This window comes from Cervus elaphus, chromosome 11 (genome assembly GCF_910594005.1).
Source record: "Cervus elaphus chromosome 11, mCerEla1.1, whole genome shotgun sequence".
NCBI lineage: Eukaryota > Metazoa > Chordata > Mammalia > Artiodactyla > Cervidae > Cervus > Cervus elaphus.
In genome coordinates, this window is record NC_057825.1 from 27,963,628 (window position 1) to 27,977,853 (window position 14,226).

Below are 14,226 nucleotides of genomic sequence, written 5' to 3' on the forward strand. Positions count from 1 at the left end.
GTCCCACGCTGCGCAGGCATTGCATCTTCGCAGTGGTCGGCAGGATGACCACTGGGGAGTTCACTTGGGAAGAAGCAGCGGGTACAGGGGAGCTCGGGAGCCTGGGGCCGCCGTCGGCCCAGGAGCTCCGGACACTGCGCAACCTCAGTGGGTCGGAGCGCGCGGCGGCCAAGCGAGAGCGAAACTCCTGCGACTTTGGGTCCCAAGGCGTCTCATTGACGCTGATCAGTTACTCAAACCGTGACTCACTGCCCCCGTCTAGATTTAGACCTCGGTAACAAATATAATGTTAAAAGAAAAAGATGCGCCTTTTCTGCTACGGGGATAGGTCAGGCTCTGGCCCTCTGTCCGCCCACCAGCAGATCGTCCAACCGCTGAGCCTTCCGGCCCTCTACAGACGGATGTCCCGGCTGCTGGTGGAGCTGAGCCGACACCCAGACTTCTCTCCCCGGCGCATCTGCCTGAGATGCGGCCTCTGGGACCTACCTCGGCCGGCTGCGCACTCAAGCGCCCCGCCGCCCTTACGACGGCGGTGTTGGGCGCCCCCTCCATCCTCCTCGCCACCCCCAACCCAGCTCGAGAACCGCGGCCCGGGAAGGAAGTACAGAGGCGCTACCCCGAGACTCTTCGCCGCCCGCCCTCCCGGCTCCAGGCGCGTCCCAACATACCCGAGAGCCCGTTTCCGTTCGCCGGGGCTCCCGTGGAGGCGGCCGGGCGGAAGGAGTCCTCACTGTCCACGCGCAGATGAACTTGAGCCGCTCCCGCGCGGGAACCCCCTCCTCACCCCGAAGTTGCCTTCCTAGTTCCTGAACTCCTTTAAGATCCTGGCGCCCGTCTAAGCGCGCGTTCCGCACCCCTACCTTTGCTGCTTCGACCGTCGGTCCTCGTCCATCTGTCTTTCCGGCCTGTCCTTTCAGGCCCCTAAACCCTCTCTTCCCTACCGTTCCTCTTTCCTGCTCCCGCCTCCCGCTCCGATCTTTGGAGGCTGTGCCAGGGTGGGGAACCGCGGGACCCGTGAGCAAAAACGCGCTTTGGCGGCGACCCCGCGCGCCCTGCGGCTTCTATGCGCCCTCGTGGCCTCTCTGTGTGCCCTGGCCACGGGATCGTGGCACTGACCGGCGGGGCGAGCCCCTCCGCCGCCCCACCTCCGGCGTCTCGGGCGGAATAGGAGCGGGGAGGGGGCGGGTGCTTCTCCGCAGGGGAGTGGGGAAGGAGCTGGGCGGGTACGTGCGAGGCCTCGGAGCCTCTGACTCCCGAGGGCGCATCTGGCCCCGGGCGCAGCGTGGGCGGGTGGGGGGGGTGGTCTCCTGGCCCCGGGGAAGCGAGGCGGGGCCCAGGTGGGTGGCGGGAGCCTCGGGTCGGTGACACTCGCCTGGCGAGAGTCGGGACGAAGACCTCGGGTGGGACTAGGAGGCTCCGGCCCGGGGCTCGGCTTTAGGCCGGAGTAGGGGGCGCGGCGCTGCGGCTCGAGCGTTCAGCAGGGGGCGCTGCTCCGGGCATTGGACGGGGGTGGGGTGGGGTGGGGTGGGAGAGGGGGGGCCGCAGCTTGCAGCGAACACTTCCCCCATTATTAAACATTATGTTCAAAAGGCGCCGGGGGACTTCCCGAAGCCACGGAGCCCGCGCCGCCCGCCCGCCTGGCCCTCGGAGCCCATGGACCTGAGCGCGGCCGCCGCGCTGTGCCTCTGGCTGCTGAGCGCCTGCCGCCCCCGCGACGGGCTAGAAGCGGCCGCCGTGCTGCGGGCGGCGGGGGCAGGGCCGGCCGAGAGTCCGGGGGGCGGCGGCGGCGGCGGGACAACCCTCGCCGCGGCTGCGGGCGCCTCCGCTGCCCTGGCCGCCGCGTCTCCCGGGCCCCGCGGTGCGCACCGCGCCACGGGCTCCGGCTTCAGGAACGGCTCGGTGGTGCCGCACCAGTTCATGATGTCGCTTTACAGGACCCTGGCCGGGAGGACTCCGGCGGGGCCAGTCGCCGCCTCCACCTCGGGATCTGGCCGCGCAGACACAGTCACCGGTTTCGCGGACCAGGCGACCGCAGGTACTGTGCCGTCACCGCGCCCGTCCATCCTGTCTTGAGCCCCAGCACCATTCCCCTCGGTGTGTGTGGGGGTGGGGACCTCGGTACCCGCACAGCCCAGGCTCAGGTGTTAGAAAGTTCTCCGAGGCCCACGCACCCGAACTCGCAGCGCCTGGACTCTGCCTAGAGCCGCGGCAGCTGGCGGGGGCCCGCGGCCCCCGAAGGCTCAGCCGGTCCTCTGCCCGGGCTGCCCTGGCCCTGCCGGCCCCGCGGGTCCCTTCGAGGAGGCAGGCTGAGTTGGAGATCCGGAGAAGCAAGGAGGGGATTCGGCACAGAGGGAATGATCAGTTGCGCGGCGTTGGCTGCCTGATTGCTCTGCAGCTCCCAATCTTGCGGGGAGAGCCTCACAAATTGGGGGAAACGGAGGGGAACGCGGGACAGAGCGGGCATCAGACTAAATAAGTACAGGGCTCCGGAGAGGGTGGTGGCATTACCAGGTGCGAGGAGGGCGCTCCTCAGCAGGCTGGTCAGGGTGGAGGCGGGTGCCTGTCTGGTGCTGGGTCCCTGGGGAGGCAGAGGTAGAGAAGAGGAGGTTATGCAGGGAGGAGAGGAGGGCCCGCGAACCTGCAGGAATTCAGGCCTCTCTGGGCCAAGCACCCCACCTTGCTCCACCCTGAGCCCTCAAAGGTAGGACTTGGGTGAGGCAGTGGTGGTTGGGGAGTGTCATCTGGATTTTATTAATCTCTATTGAAGCCATTAGAGCAGACAGATAGGGAAAATTTAACTAATTTCAGGCGGAAATGCAAGTAATTTCGGCCCTAATTCTATCCAGCCAGAGACCCAGCCTGGAAGGCAGGAGGGAAAGAAAGGCAATAGGGCTGGGAAGTAAGTGCTGCTGCCACCCAGGCCCTGCCCGGGAGCCACTGGGGGGTTCTATATGTCCATCGCTAGCCTGGGAAAGCAGGTAGAGGAGGGGCAGTAATCAGGTTTCTCATTCCCTCCAGCATACACACAGGGTCTACACAGGCTGCTTGATTTGGGAATGCAGGGACCGTCTGGGCCCAAATGGCCCTAAAGTCTGGTGGAAAATTTCAAGCATTCTCTGAGAGCCTGGGATGCCCCCTGGATGGGATGCTAGGGCACTTGTAGGGAGCCTGAGTCCTGGTGTGCAGACCCTGGGGAGGGGGTCTCCCAGCTGTGGGATAGGTGAGATGTGTATGGCCCTGAGCTTGTAGAGGCACCAGATGCTCTTCCTTAGATCGAGTTAGGCCTGCAGTTGCCTCAGCCTGAGCTAAATCCCAGGAAATTTCGGAGACGATGCAGCGGCAGAATCTCAAACCAGGGAGAGGCTTGCAGGGGAAGCTCAGAGAGAGCGCTGCTGCTCCCAAAGCTCCGGGGAGAAAGCATGGGGAGATGGAAGGAGCACTTTGCCCAATGTCTCTCCTGCTTGCCTTCTGCCCTGAGCCTCCACTCACAGCAGGGCTGCCTGAGGTCTCCAGAGGCCCCAGCAGCACCCACACTTCAGCCCCCAGGAGTGGAAGGCTTGGCGTCCAGTGGTTGGTGAGCAACACTCCAACAGTGGGGGGAGTCTGCACAGTCTCTTCGCGTTTGGGGCAAAACGAAACCATATGACCTTCTTCAAAGGGAGCTCCTTATCTGCTGCTTGGTGGAATTTCAACTCTTTTCTTCCTTTCTGAGCCCCCAAAGAAAAAAGTCTCTACGACCAGAAGTAAAATCCCAGAGGCCGAGTTGAGTCGTAAGGGAGGGAAAGACTAGGTCTGCGAGGGGACCAGCGGGCCCTGGCGGGGAGACCAGTCGGTTCTCTGCCTTTCCTGCAGCAGGGCGTCCCGGCCGCTTCAAGCTATTCCCAGAAAGTGGCTTGCGCTCCTTTGCCGCCTTTCCCCTCCGTCGGAGGTGGCGGACACACTGGGAGAAGCTTGAGCCTGGAGTTCCCCATGGCGACCAGGGGCTGAGCAGGGCCCCTATTTGGGCCTCAGTTCCCCTCCGGCAGAGCGAGGAGGCTGGATGCGGGAAAGGGTGTCTGCAGCCCTGGGGACGCGTGCCCCTTCTGGATGAATCTCGGAGGCCTAGCCTGCACGGGAGATCGTGTCCGGCTGGAATGTCCAGGCAGGGCTAGGGAAGAGAAGCCGCAGAAGCAGTTTTCAGGGGACAAGAACTTTCGGTTTTCGCCCAACCGAGACTCTGAGACTCTCCTGGCGGATAAGGAGGGCCATAACGAGCAGTCCCCGGACCGTGTCTGGCCTGGCCTCCACGTCTTGAAGAGGTGCACGACTTCTGATGCGCCCACCAGGCCTCTTTTTCTGCCACCGGCCGAAACTCTGGTCTCCGCCCTAGTCTTCGAAAACCCATGGCTCTGGGGCAGGCAGCCGAACTGTAGTCTCGGGTGCCGACGAGGTGGGCTAAGTTGGTTGGGTTGTCGGACATCATTTGGCTCGAATCAAAGCTCACATCCCGATAACCTGAGCGACGGCTCCCTCTCTTTTGGGCCAGGCTGACGGCTTTTCGGACTGGAGTCGAGACGTCCGAGTGGGCGCCGGCCCTAGCGAGCCTTGCTCCCACATCCAGGACAGTTGGGACTGTTTGCAGTTAGGGGGTGCATGCTTCGCTCTCACTCCCATTCTTTCTCTGTCTCTGCCCGTCCCCTGCAGACGAATCGGCAGCCGAGACGGGCCTGAACTTCCTGTTCGACGTGTCCAGCCTTCCCGACGCAGACGAGGTGTTGGGCGCGGAGCTGCGCGTACTGCGCCGCGAATCCGAGGCGCGGGGCCCCGGCAGCGCGAGTCCCCCGTTGCTGCTGCTGTCCACGTGCCCCAGCGCCGCGCGCGCCCCGCGCCTGCTGCACTCCCGGGCCGCCGAGTCCCTGGACGCCGCGCGCTGGGAGGTGTTCGACGTGGCAGACGCTTTACGGCGCCACCGCCGGGAACCGCGCCCCAGCCGCGCGTTCTGCCTCTCGCTGCGCGGAGTGGTGGGCTCAGCGCGGGTCCCGCTGGCACTGCGGCTGCTGGGCTTCGGTTCGCGGCGCGGCGGCGGCGCGGCGGCGGAGGAGCGCGCGCTGCTGGTGGTCTCCTCCCGCACGCAGAGGAAGGAGAGCCTGTTCCGAGAGATCCGCTCCCAGGCGCGCGCGCTCGGGGCCGCGCTGGCCGCGGAGCCGCCGCCAGATCCGGGACCCGGCGTGGGCTCGCCGACCGCGGTCATCGGCGGCCGCAGACGGCGGCGGACGGCGTTGGCCGCGGCGCGGGCCGCTCAGGGCAGCGGCGGGGGCGCGGTCCGGGGCCATGGTCGCAGGGGCCGGAGCCGCTGTAGCCGCAAGCCCTTGCACGTGGACTTCAAGGAGCTGGGCTGGGACGACTGGATCATCGCGCCCCTGGACTACGAGGCATACCACTGCGAGGGCGTGTGCGACTTCCCGCTGCGCTCGCACCTTGAGCCCACCAACCACGCCATCATTCAGACGCTGCTGAACTCCATGGCCCCGGATGCGGCGCCAGCCTCCTGCTGCGTGCCCGCGCGCCTCAGCCCGATCAGCATCCTCTACATCGACGCCGCCAACAACGTGGTCTACAAGCAATACGAGGACATGGTGGTGGAGGCGTGCGGCTGCAGGTAGCATGCGGGCCGGCTGGGCCAGGGCAGGGGGCAGCCGCGCCACCCAGGGACTCCCCGCTGAAAAGCAGCTTGGGGCCGAGCCTGTCGCCTAGCGGGGGTGCGCGTCCGAGTCTGACCCGGCGCCCTTGCGGAGGAGGGAGCGCGCACGTTCACATACAGCACGCACAGCCGCACACTCCTCACTTGTGCACACGTGCACGGTGGACGTATCGGAAGGCCTTGGGAAGAGAGGATCTGACGCTACCGAATGTCACAGGTCATGTGTATTTTGGAAACAGATAACTATTTTTGCGCCCACTGCCCCCTTTTGGGGAGAGGAGGGGTTTGCGTTGCCGTGACAGTAACTGGCACTAAATCCAGTAGAACTGGGTTAGGGAATTGGGGGCTTCAGAATGGGGGAACTAACGGGATACTCGAGTAAGTCTCATTTCACCCCCTTTTTGTTTCTGGCCAAGTGTGGGGCACAGCCGGCTGGGAGGGAGGAGGCAGAGTTCCTGGTGTTGCTCCTGGGGCAGACAGTAATGCCCTTTTTGAAAGTTTGTGTTGCATCCGCATCCACGTCATTAACTCTGGAGAGGAACCGCTGCAAAAGGCCTCATGTTTTCCCCTTAACTTCCGAAAGTCTAACATTTACCAGTTTTGAAGGGGGAGTTTGTTGGAAAGACTGCATTGTGGAGCTTCCCAGATCTCTGCAAAGGTCAGCACCACTTTTTAAAATTTTTTTAAGAAATCAATTCCAATTGGGAATGATCTAGAAAGTGGAAAAAACAATTTAGGAGGGGATAGGTGAGACGGGGGATCGGCTTTTAACTGCGGGTCTGATCTGACTTGTCATCGGGGTAAGGTGGTATCTTCCAGGTCCTGCAGCTTCTAGGCTGGGTAGACCAGGTGATCCTAGGGCCTTGGGGGGACACAGGAGGAAGCTGGTGCAATGTCTGGGGATTGGGAAAGGGGGTTGCTATGACTTTCCCTAAAGACCTGCCAGGAGGTTTTTCTAAGGAGCTGGGAGGAGGCTTCTAGGGTTGGAAAGAGGCACAGAGGTGGGTGGGGTGGGCAGGCTCCTGCCAAGGACGGAGGACTGGGGCTTGTCTGCCAGGTAGGCACAGCCCCCTCCAGATGGCACCCTCGGAGTGGCCCACATGTGCTTGTGCTTAGCTATCAAGTCTGTGTCGGCTTTTGCACGCTTTCACTGTGTTGTGCTGTAGTTTTTGGCAGTGTGATAGTAACGGGAAGTGAAGCCACACAAAAGTGCTTTTGTGAGATTTCAGCTCCCCACAGCCCAGTGGTTCGGAGCAGGAGGAAGGTCAGTCCCTCCCCTCCTTGCTCCGTGGAGGGGCATCTGCAGTTTCGCTGCTGTGGTCCCTTCAGAAGGACCATGGTGTGGGGGCCAGAGGTGGAAGACTATCCCTGGTCTCTCTGTTTTGCCCCAAGAAGTCTTGCTGAGGGTACGATTGTCTGTCTCTGTAAAAGGGAGGCAGAACACGCCAGCCTCATTGTTTTATTTGGTGCATTTCTGCCTGGGGGCCCTCTGTGGCCTGTGTAAATGATTGGGAGAAGGAAGAGAAACAGGTTGGGTCTCACCTGCCTGGGGCTCCGAGGGCTTTCTTGAGAAACCCTGCAGCGCTCCTGGTCCTCCTGCTTAGGGCTGTGCTGGGCTTTCTCCTTTAGGGTCCCTGAGAGGCCTTCTTCGCTACTTTTCTTGTCTTGGATGCTAAGATCCAGGGCGATTTATACAAATCTTCATTCTCAGAGATTACACTCTTAAAGAGATATTTGAAAGATTTAGATACAACTCATTTATTTAAGGGTCCCCACCTGAGTCCTTTTTAATCTTTTAAAGTGCCCCCAAAGGAGGAGGAAGCACATTTATAATGTGAATTTATATGCTGTGGCTATGTAAGTAGCTATCCATAACCAGAAAATGCAAGTCTCTTCACGTTAAAACAAAAATCCCAAAGCAGCTGCTGCAGTACACTTCCAGTCAATTTCAGTGACAGGGCAAACATCTATGAATTTTGCCAGAGAAGTGACACTCTCATTTTATAAACTGTGATTTGAATAGTATTTGCATAGTGATTACTCTGAGACCTATCACAATGAAGAATTTTTTTTTAAAGGGCTCCAAAGTATTAAAAGTCGTACTATTAGAAGTTTTAGAAAGGGAGCTGAAAAACTATACCTAAATATTATTTTGAAGAAATTCTAGGATATTTAATCTCTTTGGACAAAAGCAAACATTTGATACTTTGTTAATGACTAGGAGAAACAAGTGGAGGGGAAGAAATGTCTTGATTTAGTCTGAGCTTTCTGTAACAGGAAAAATAAAAGTCCATTTTCTGTTTCCTCCTGTTGACCTGCTTCCACCAAGATGTATGTGATGGAGGAAGTGGGTGTCTCCCTCATCTTGAGTCCAAGCTGCACCCCATGGTGGGGGGCATTGTCTTTAGTCAGTGACAGTTCCTTTGATGACCCCTGATGCCCTCAGTGTGGTGTTTATCAGACGAAAGGAATGCCACCTAGATTTCATCTGGAGCTGCAGAAACTCACCAGGGACCACCAGGTTCCGTCTCGGGCCTCTGTATCTCAGAGTTAAAAGGTGAACAGAGAGGTTGATGTGTTTTGCTTTGTAAAAAAGACAGCAAACGGGCCATCACACGTGGAGACAGACAGGTTTTTGCTGTGGAGATGTGGTTAAAATAGCTTTGTCAAGACGTGGACACGAGTGTTTTGCCTGCACGGTCAGTAGTACCTTGTGCTGTTGTCTGCCCTCCAGGCAGCGGGGAGCGGGCCCAAATCAGCCAGCCGGTATCTCCGGTCCCCACGGAAGGGAGAACGGGCTGCTGACAGTCATGGACAGAGTGTCAGGACTGTGAGTGAAGGTGGCCCTCCTTTAGCCTGGGGTCCCCAAACTCTTCCTCTCAAAGGAGATCCAACTTTCTATATTGCTGGGGGAGAATTGAGATCCTTCACACCATTCTTCCTGCTAGAGAGGAGGGTTTGGCATCACTGCCTGGGGCGCGCAGGGGTGGTACCAGGTCTGCCGGACACCCAGGCAGCCTGGTCACCGCCTCTTGAAGCCAGACTTGCATATTAAGGGTGACCCCAGCGCTGGCAAGTGGCTGTGCCCACCAATGCTGCGTGCTTGTCTGGTTGAATTCTGGGTTTCCAGGCAGCAGGACTGGGTCCTCTGGAGAGGGTGGCCGGCCTTGTCAGCTTAGCTTGGGGAAGCGGGCTTGAGCTGCGCCATTCATTCTGTACATGCTCCCCTTCGCCCTGCTGTCCTGGCCATTTTTGTTGCTGCCATGGCAGGGGAGGGAGAAGACAGGTGGACTGTGTGATCGGTGAGTCGCCCCATCAAACCTTCTACAGGAACTTCTCCCTTGATGGCTCTCGGAGGAGGTGTCAGCAGGAGCAGAAACCTCGCTCCTATTTGTGCTCGAGAGAGACTGACTACCTTGTGGATGTCATCACAGTGTAACTCAAATCCTACAAGTCAATTATCCTGTTTGCAGTCTCATTCAAACTCAAAGCAGAAAATAACCAGGGACTGTAGACTGATCTTTTCCTTAAAGCAGAGACAAAAACTGAGTTCTTTCCAAGAGCAGCTTGTGCAAAGTCCAACTGTCCCCTTGCTTCAACGTGTGCTCTAGGGAATCCAATGAGAGGATGAGAAAGCACTATAGCCTCCTCTGGACCACACCTGCTATCAGGGGCCTTAGGGATTCTCGGGACACAGTGCTTCCTGCAGGTCCAGAAAGCAGGGCCAGCTCAGTGGGCCTTGGGCAGAGGACTTCTGGGGGACGCCAGGTGGGCTGGGCTGGGAGGTGCTGGAAAGCAGGGTCCGAGAGGGCCTAGGTCGGATCGTGCTTTCAGAGAGGGACTGGACTGGGGAGCAAAGAGTCATGGCTGAGTGACCGCAGGAGCTAGAGGGCAGCGAGGCGGGAAGTAGCTGGACCACTCCACGGGGCTGTGGGCGGTGCTGGAGGCCGGGCCCACCGTGGAAGTGCCCGCAGGAAGGCCACTCCACTGGGCGTCTCTGGAGAAGTCTGGCAAGTCATGGGTGGTCACCTCCCTGCTCAGAGGGTCAGTAAAATGAGAAGCGCTTGGGTCCCGTGGTTTAGAATTGTCCTTCACCCCCAGAGCCCATTCACGTCATTCACAGGCAGAGCAGACGTGACTTCCTGGAGAAGGTTCCCTCCGATCCAGCCCCAGAGCCACTGTCACAGGTGCTGTAGCATTTTCCTCTGTGTGTGTGTGTGTGTGTGAGTGTGTCTGTTCATTACACTCTTAGCCTCCATTGGTGCTTCTTGGATGTTGCTGTGGTATCCTCGCGGGGCAAGGAAGGCCACGAGTCCTGGGGGTCGGGCTCAGCTCACTAGAGCCATGACTCTTCTCCCCTCATGTCCCAGCTGAGGGGCGCTATCGGCCCCGCTGGAGTTCTGCCTGTGCCCCAGGGTGGGTAGAGCCACACTTGGCTGAGATTTTTCTGTGACCCCGTCTTGGGCGGGGGCTCCCACGCTGCGGGTACGCCTCTGGGAGAAGAGGACAGAAAAGATGGTGCCTTGCTGCAGCCCAGACAGGGGCCTGGGCTGTCGCGGAGTCCCTGGACGAGGCGGGCAAGCCCACCTGAGGGTGAACTGCTCCGCCAGGGCCCCACCTGGCCCTCAGCCACTTCGTTGCCAGGCCGGCGTGTGGCCCAGCTGCTGGGGGTGTGACCCAGGGGCAGACGCCTGGAAAGCTATGCTTCCTCTTCGTTTTGAAGCCTTGGACACCAGTGGCAGAGCTGAACACTAAGGAACACGAGAAGGGAGGAGAAGAGAAAAAGATGTTATTTCTAACTTTTCAGACAGCTCCGCCTTTGGCTTCTGGAGCCTTCAGCCCTTTATTGGAGCAGGCTTCTTCCTCCTCTTGTGCTGTCCTGGACTTTAATCTGCACCCAGAGCTTAAAACTGCACAAACAGTTAACTCCCACTGAGGCTCTAGGTAAGAGAAGGCTGTTCCGTCTGGGAAGGCCACACTCCCAGTCTACAGCCAGCTGCGTGGATGTGGAGAAGGTTGGAAGTCGGCCTGGTCCATCAGTGGGGGTGATTTTGGCCTCATGGGCTCTGGTCCCTCATTCAGGGCTGCTCTCTGCTTGTTCCATTTGTGCTTCCAGAGCTCAGCTTCTTCCCCCCCGCCCTGCAATTGCTTGCACCTTGTTGGCTGTGTGTGCAGCGGGCCTGGGGCTTGGTGGTGGGCAGCGTTGGGAGGTTGGGGCTTCGTGGCTGCAGCAGCGGCTGTAGCAGAGCCACCCGGGCCTCCCAGGGTAAAATCAAAGCGTGTGAGGTCATTGCAAAATCAGTTTGCATTTCAAGTCATGCTTGTAGTTGTTGAAAAGTACAAACACGCCCCCAGAGAATCACAGGCAGTGGGCGGTGGTAGGCTTTCTCTGCCTTGGCAGACCTTCCAGGGGCAGTCTGTAGGCCCCTGCTAGTATCCTTTAGTATCTAGTGTGTGTGCTGTGTTGGCAGAAGAAAGGACTAGCTTCCCTCTCTCACACACCCCTATGGAGTAAGAGGGCTGGAGTGTTCACAGACCCTTCCCAAGAAGGTGTTTCTGCAGGCAGGTGAGTCTGTGGGCAGGACAGCTTGGCGTGCTACTTACTGTATGAAGCACACTTTTCACTCTTTTTTTTGGCCTGGTGAACTTCCCTCTGTTTAGGGCAGCGCAGAAGCTTTTAATCTTCCAAGTCAGTATTGGGATGTGAAATAAATTGTCTAGAAGAACAAGAAGAAGCTTTGCACAGCAAGTTCCAGGTGCCTTTAGGCCTGGAGGTTCAAGACCTTCCAGACGCAGTGAGGTGTTTTTGCTTTTCCATTTCTTTTTCACTGGCTTTTAAGATGTAGGCCAACAGGAGTGTGGTGTGGAGATCTGGCCAGGTGGGTGTGGGCCAGTGGAGGTCTTCTTTGCAACCCGTTCTTTTCTTCTCTGTGCTTTTCCACCTGACCAGCAGTCACTGCATCCAAAGGTGCGGGCAAAGTATCTCTCTGTTCCCAGCCTTGACTCCGCTCAGACACTTGGCTGCCAGAATCTAGAACCTCAGCCGGGCCTTCCTGGGCTGAGGTGTGCTTGTGGCGGACAGTGACAAGACTCTCACCCTATGGGGTTTATTCATGGGAGTCCTGCTGAGTTAGAGGTCAGTACAAACCCATCTCTGCCCTGGACGCACGCCCTTCCCTTGAGGCCGCTCCCTGGGCTGCAGGATGGGGAAGAGCGATCTCTGGCTGGAGGTTCGCTGCAGCCACACACAACCTGCCTGTTGTACATTCTTTGTGATAAGCCTGTTTTCTCTCACGCCTCTCAGCCCGGAGCGGCCCTCACCTAGATTTTTCCGGGGGTGAGTGAATCTGAAAAGCAGCGACAAGGTGTGTCGGAGGCCCTTCCTTGTCTGCATGTTTATCTCTGAGTGACTGAAGGCTTCCAAGGGCAGAAAAAGGTGCATGTGTCCCCATGGCTCAGGGCAGCAGGAACTTGGCTTGAGGGGAGCAGGCTGGCTTCAGGAAGGCTGCACCCATTAGCAGGGTTTATTTTCTTTGCAACTTATATTTCCGGGTCAGGACCTGTGAGAGTCAGAGCGAAGTCAGCCATGCAGCACTCTTGTTTCGAAAGTGATGATACAGTTCAGGGAGAAAGCATGCTCGTGATAAAATGTGTTTTCTGGCTGGGAAGTACTCAAGTTCCAAGCCAGGAACGGAGGCTCTGGAAAGGGGGAACGTCTCTGTCTTTCTCCACCTGGAGAGCATCTTTAGAGTAATGGTTTCATTTTGTTTTTTGGCATTTCACTTTATGCTGTAGCGCGAAGAACTTTTATGTTTTTTATGAGGAAAAATCATCTTCGAGTCAGTTTAGGTCTTTTAGCTGCAAGTATTTCACCCCACATGGGAAGTTAATTTCTTTTAACAAGATTTCTGTAATGATTTTTTTACTTGCCTTCAATAGATGACAATAGGAGATTCTGAAAAGTTTGGAAAGCATTTTCTTTCTTCTTCTTTTTTTTAATATATAAAGAAGCAGCTCTTCTCACTGTGAAGGCTTCTGCAGAAGTCCGGCACCAGCTTCCCTGCGGTGCGTCTGCACAGGCGCTGGGCGGGCAGCGGCGTCTGATGTGATGGGCACCCTGCCCTTTGCCAAACATGCCCTCCAGTGCCAATATGGTGATTTTAAAGGAAATGAGCAAAACTCGAAATGATGGCGATGCCATCATAGCTGAATGACATGCTGTTCCGTCAGCAGCTAAAGACACAGTTAACGATTTGGGGGGATGGATAGACGCCCCTTTTGTTTTGCAATGACACTGTTTCTCAGCTAGGCTTGGGAGTGAGATGGTGGAGCCAGGGGAGGTTTTTAGACTCATTTAACACAAGCTGAAATTTCCTTTGTCACCTGTCTTCTAGCTCTGGTTCGGCCTGAGGCTTGGGGGCTGGAACTTGGGCCATTCATCTCCCTGCTGCCCGGCTTGGCCATCTGGGCGGCACGAGCTGACGTTGTGAATGCCACCGCTGTGCCCAGGCTGGCTAGCAGGGAAGTCTTCAAGGGCAGGTACAAACCCACTGTGTATATGTATTCTCAAATTTAAATAGACTGTACATATTGGAATGTAAATGAACTGTAAAACAGCAATCTCTATTTTTCTGGACAGTTATATAGCAGTATATATTTGTTAAACGTGCTTGTGTACTCTTCATTAACCGTCTTAATATTTTGTACAGATAAGTTGATTAAATATTTTATTGTTAAAACTGCTCCTGTCTGGTCTTTAGAGAACCACTTTTTTGACTTGTTACCGTGTTTTCCCATGTTGAGAAGAGCAGTCAACCTCTGAGAGTTTAGGAGCAGATGCATTGGAACCGGAGGTTCTGGGCCAATGCGTCTTTAAGCTGACTGACTGCTCCCCCTTGAAACACCTCAGGCTGTGAGCCCAGGCAGGTGGGGGCTCGAGCCTTGGGGCTGCTGCTCCCTGGGTCTTTGTGACTGGTATGACACTGCAGCCACACATGGTATGAAGCCGCTGCAGGGGAAGGGAGAAGAGTCAGGCTTGGGTTCAGGGGAGAAAGGACCAAAACACAGAGGAAAACACCTTCTCTCTGGAAAACGAGCGCTGGCGTTGGTAACTGATGATTGTCATTCTAAGCACAGAGTGAGTGGACAGATTCTCTGTTTACAGATGTATTGGGCTGCTGCTGGATCTAGAAACCCAGGCACTCCCACCCTGGAGGCTGCAGAGTTGTGAATCCTAGCAGCAGAAGCCCAACTGCTGCAGCTTCCTCTGCAAGGCGAGTTAACATGCGTCAGGAAAATCAGAAAGTCCTGCAGCGAGTTTGATGGGGCGCTGCTTCTCGGTACTCTTCTGGACAAGTACAGAGATCTGTGCTTGGTGATGTCTCGGCTGCTTCAGCAGCTCTCCTAGACTGGGCAGGAGAGGATGGACCACACGGCCTTCCTCTCCCAGCTGTTTCCTATAGTTGAATGAGAAAGCTGTTGATTTCATCCGTTCCTAAGTATTTCTGGGGAATTAGTGACGGAGCAGCGGTCGTGGGATGAGGACT

At 57.3% G+C, this 14,226-nt stretch overlaps 2 protein-coding genes across 4 annotated transcripts in view; one reads left to right on the forward strand and one right to left on the reverse strand.

The window, feature by feature from the left end:
* The window catches only part of HS1BP3 (HCLS1 binding protein 3), a 47,060-nt gene extending 46,006 nt beyond the window's left edge, over nt 1–1,054 (reverse strand). The window contains exon 1 of one of the 2 annotated variants that reach the window (XM_043917243.1): nt 861–1,054. In XM_043917243.1, coding sequence (XP_043773178.1) covers nt 861–892 — 32 coding nt within the window. In that variant the 5' untranslated portion in view covers nt 893–1,054. Of the gene's footprint in view, nt 1–668; nt 798–860 lie in introns of those variants that run through there. The other variant, XM_043917245.1, reaches the window with a different exon arrangement.
* GDF7 (growth differentiation factor 7) lies at nt 283–13,655 on the forward strand. Of its 2 annotated transcripts, XM_043917240.1 has the most exons (3): nt 283–652; nt 1,935–2,035; nt 4,684–13,655. In XM_043917240.1, exons 1-3 carry the CDS (start codon nt 303–305, stop codon nt 5,640–5,642), a joined length of 1,410 nt encoding a protein of 469 aa, XP_043773175.1. In that variant the 5' UTR covers nt 283–302; the 3' UTR covers nt 5,643–13,655. The 2 variants fall into 2 exon arrangements, with proteins under 2 accessions (XP_043773175.1, XP_043773176.1); XM_043917241.1 differs by lacking the exon at nt 283–652 and having other exon boundaries at nt 1,175–2,035.
* The last annotated feature ends 571 nt before the right edge of the window (nt 13,656–14,226 follow it).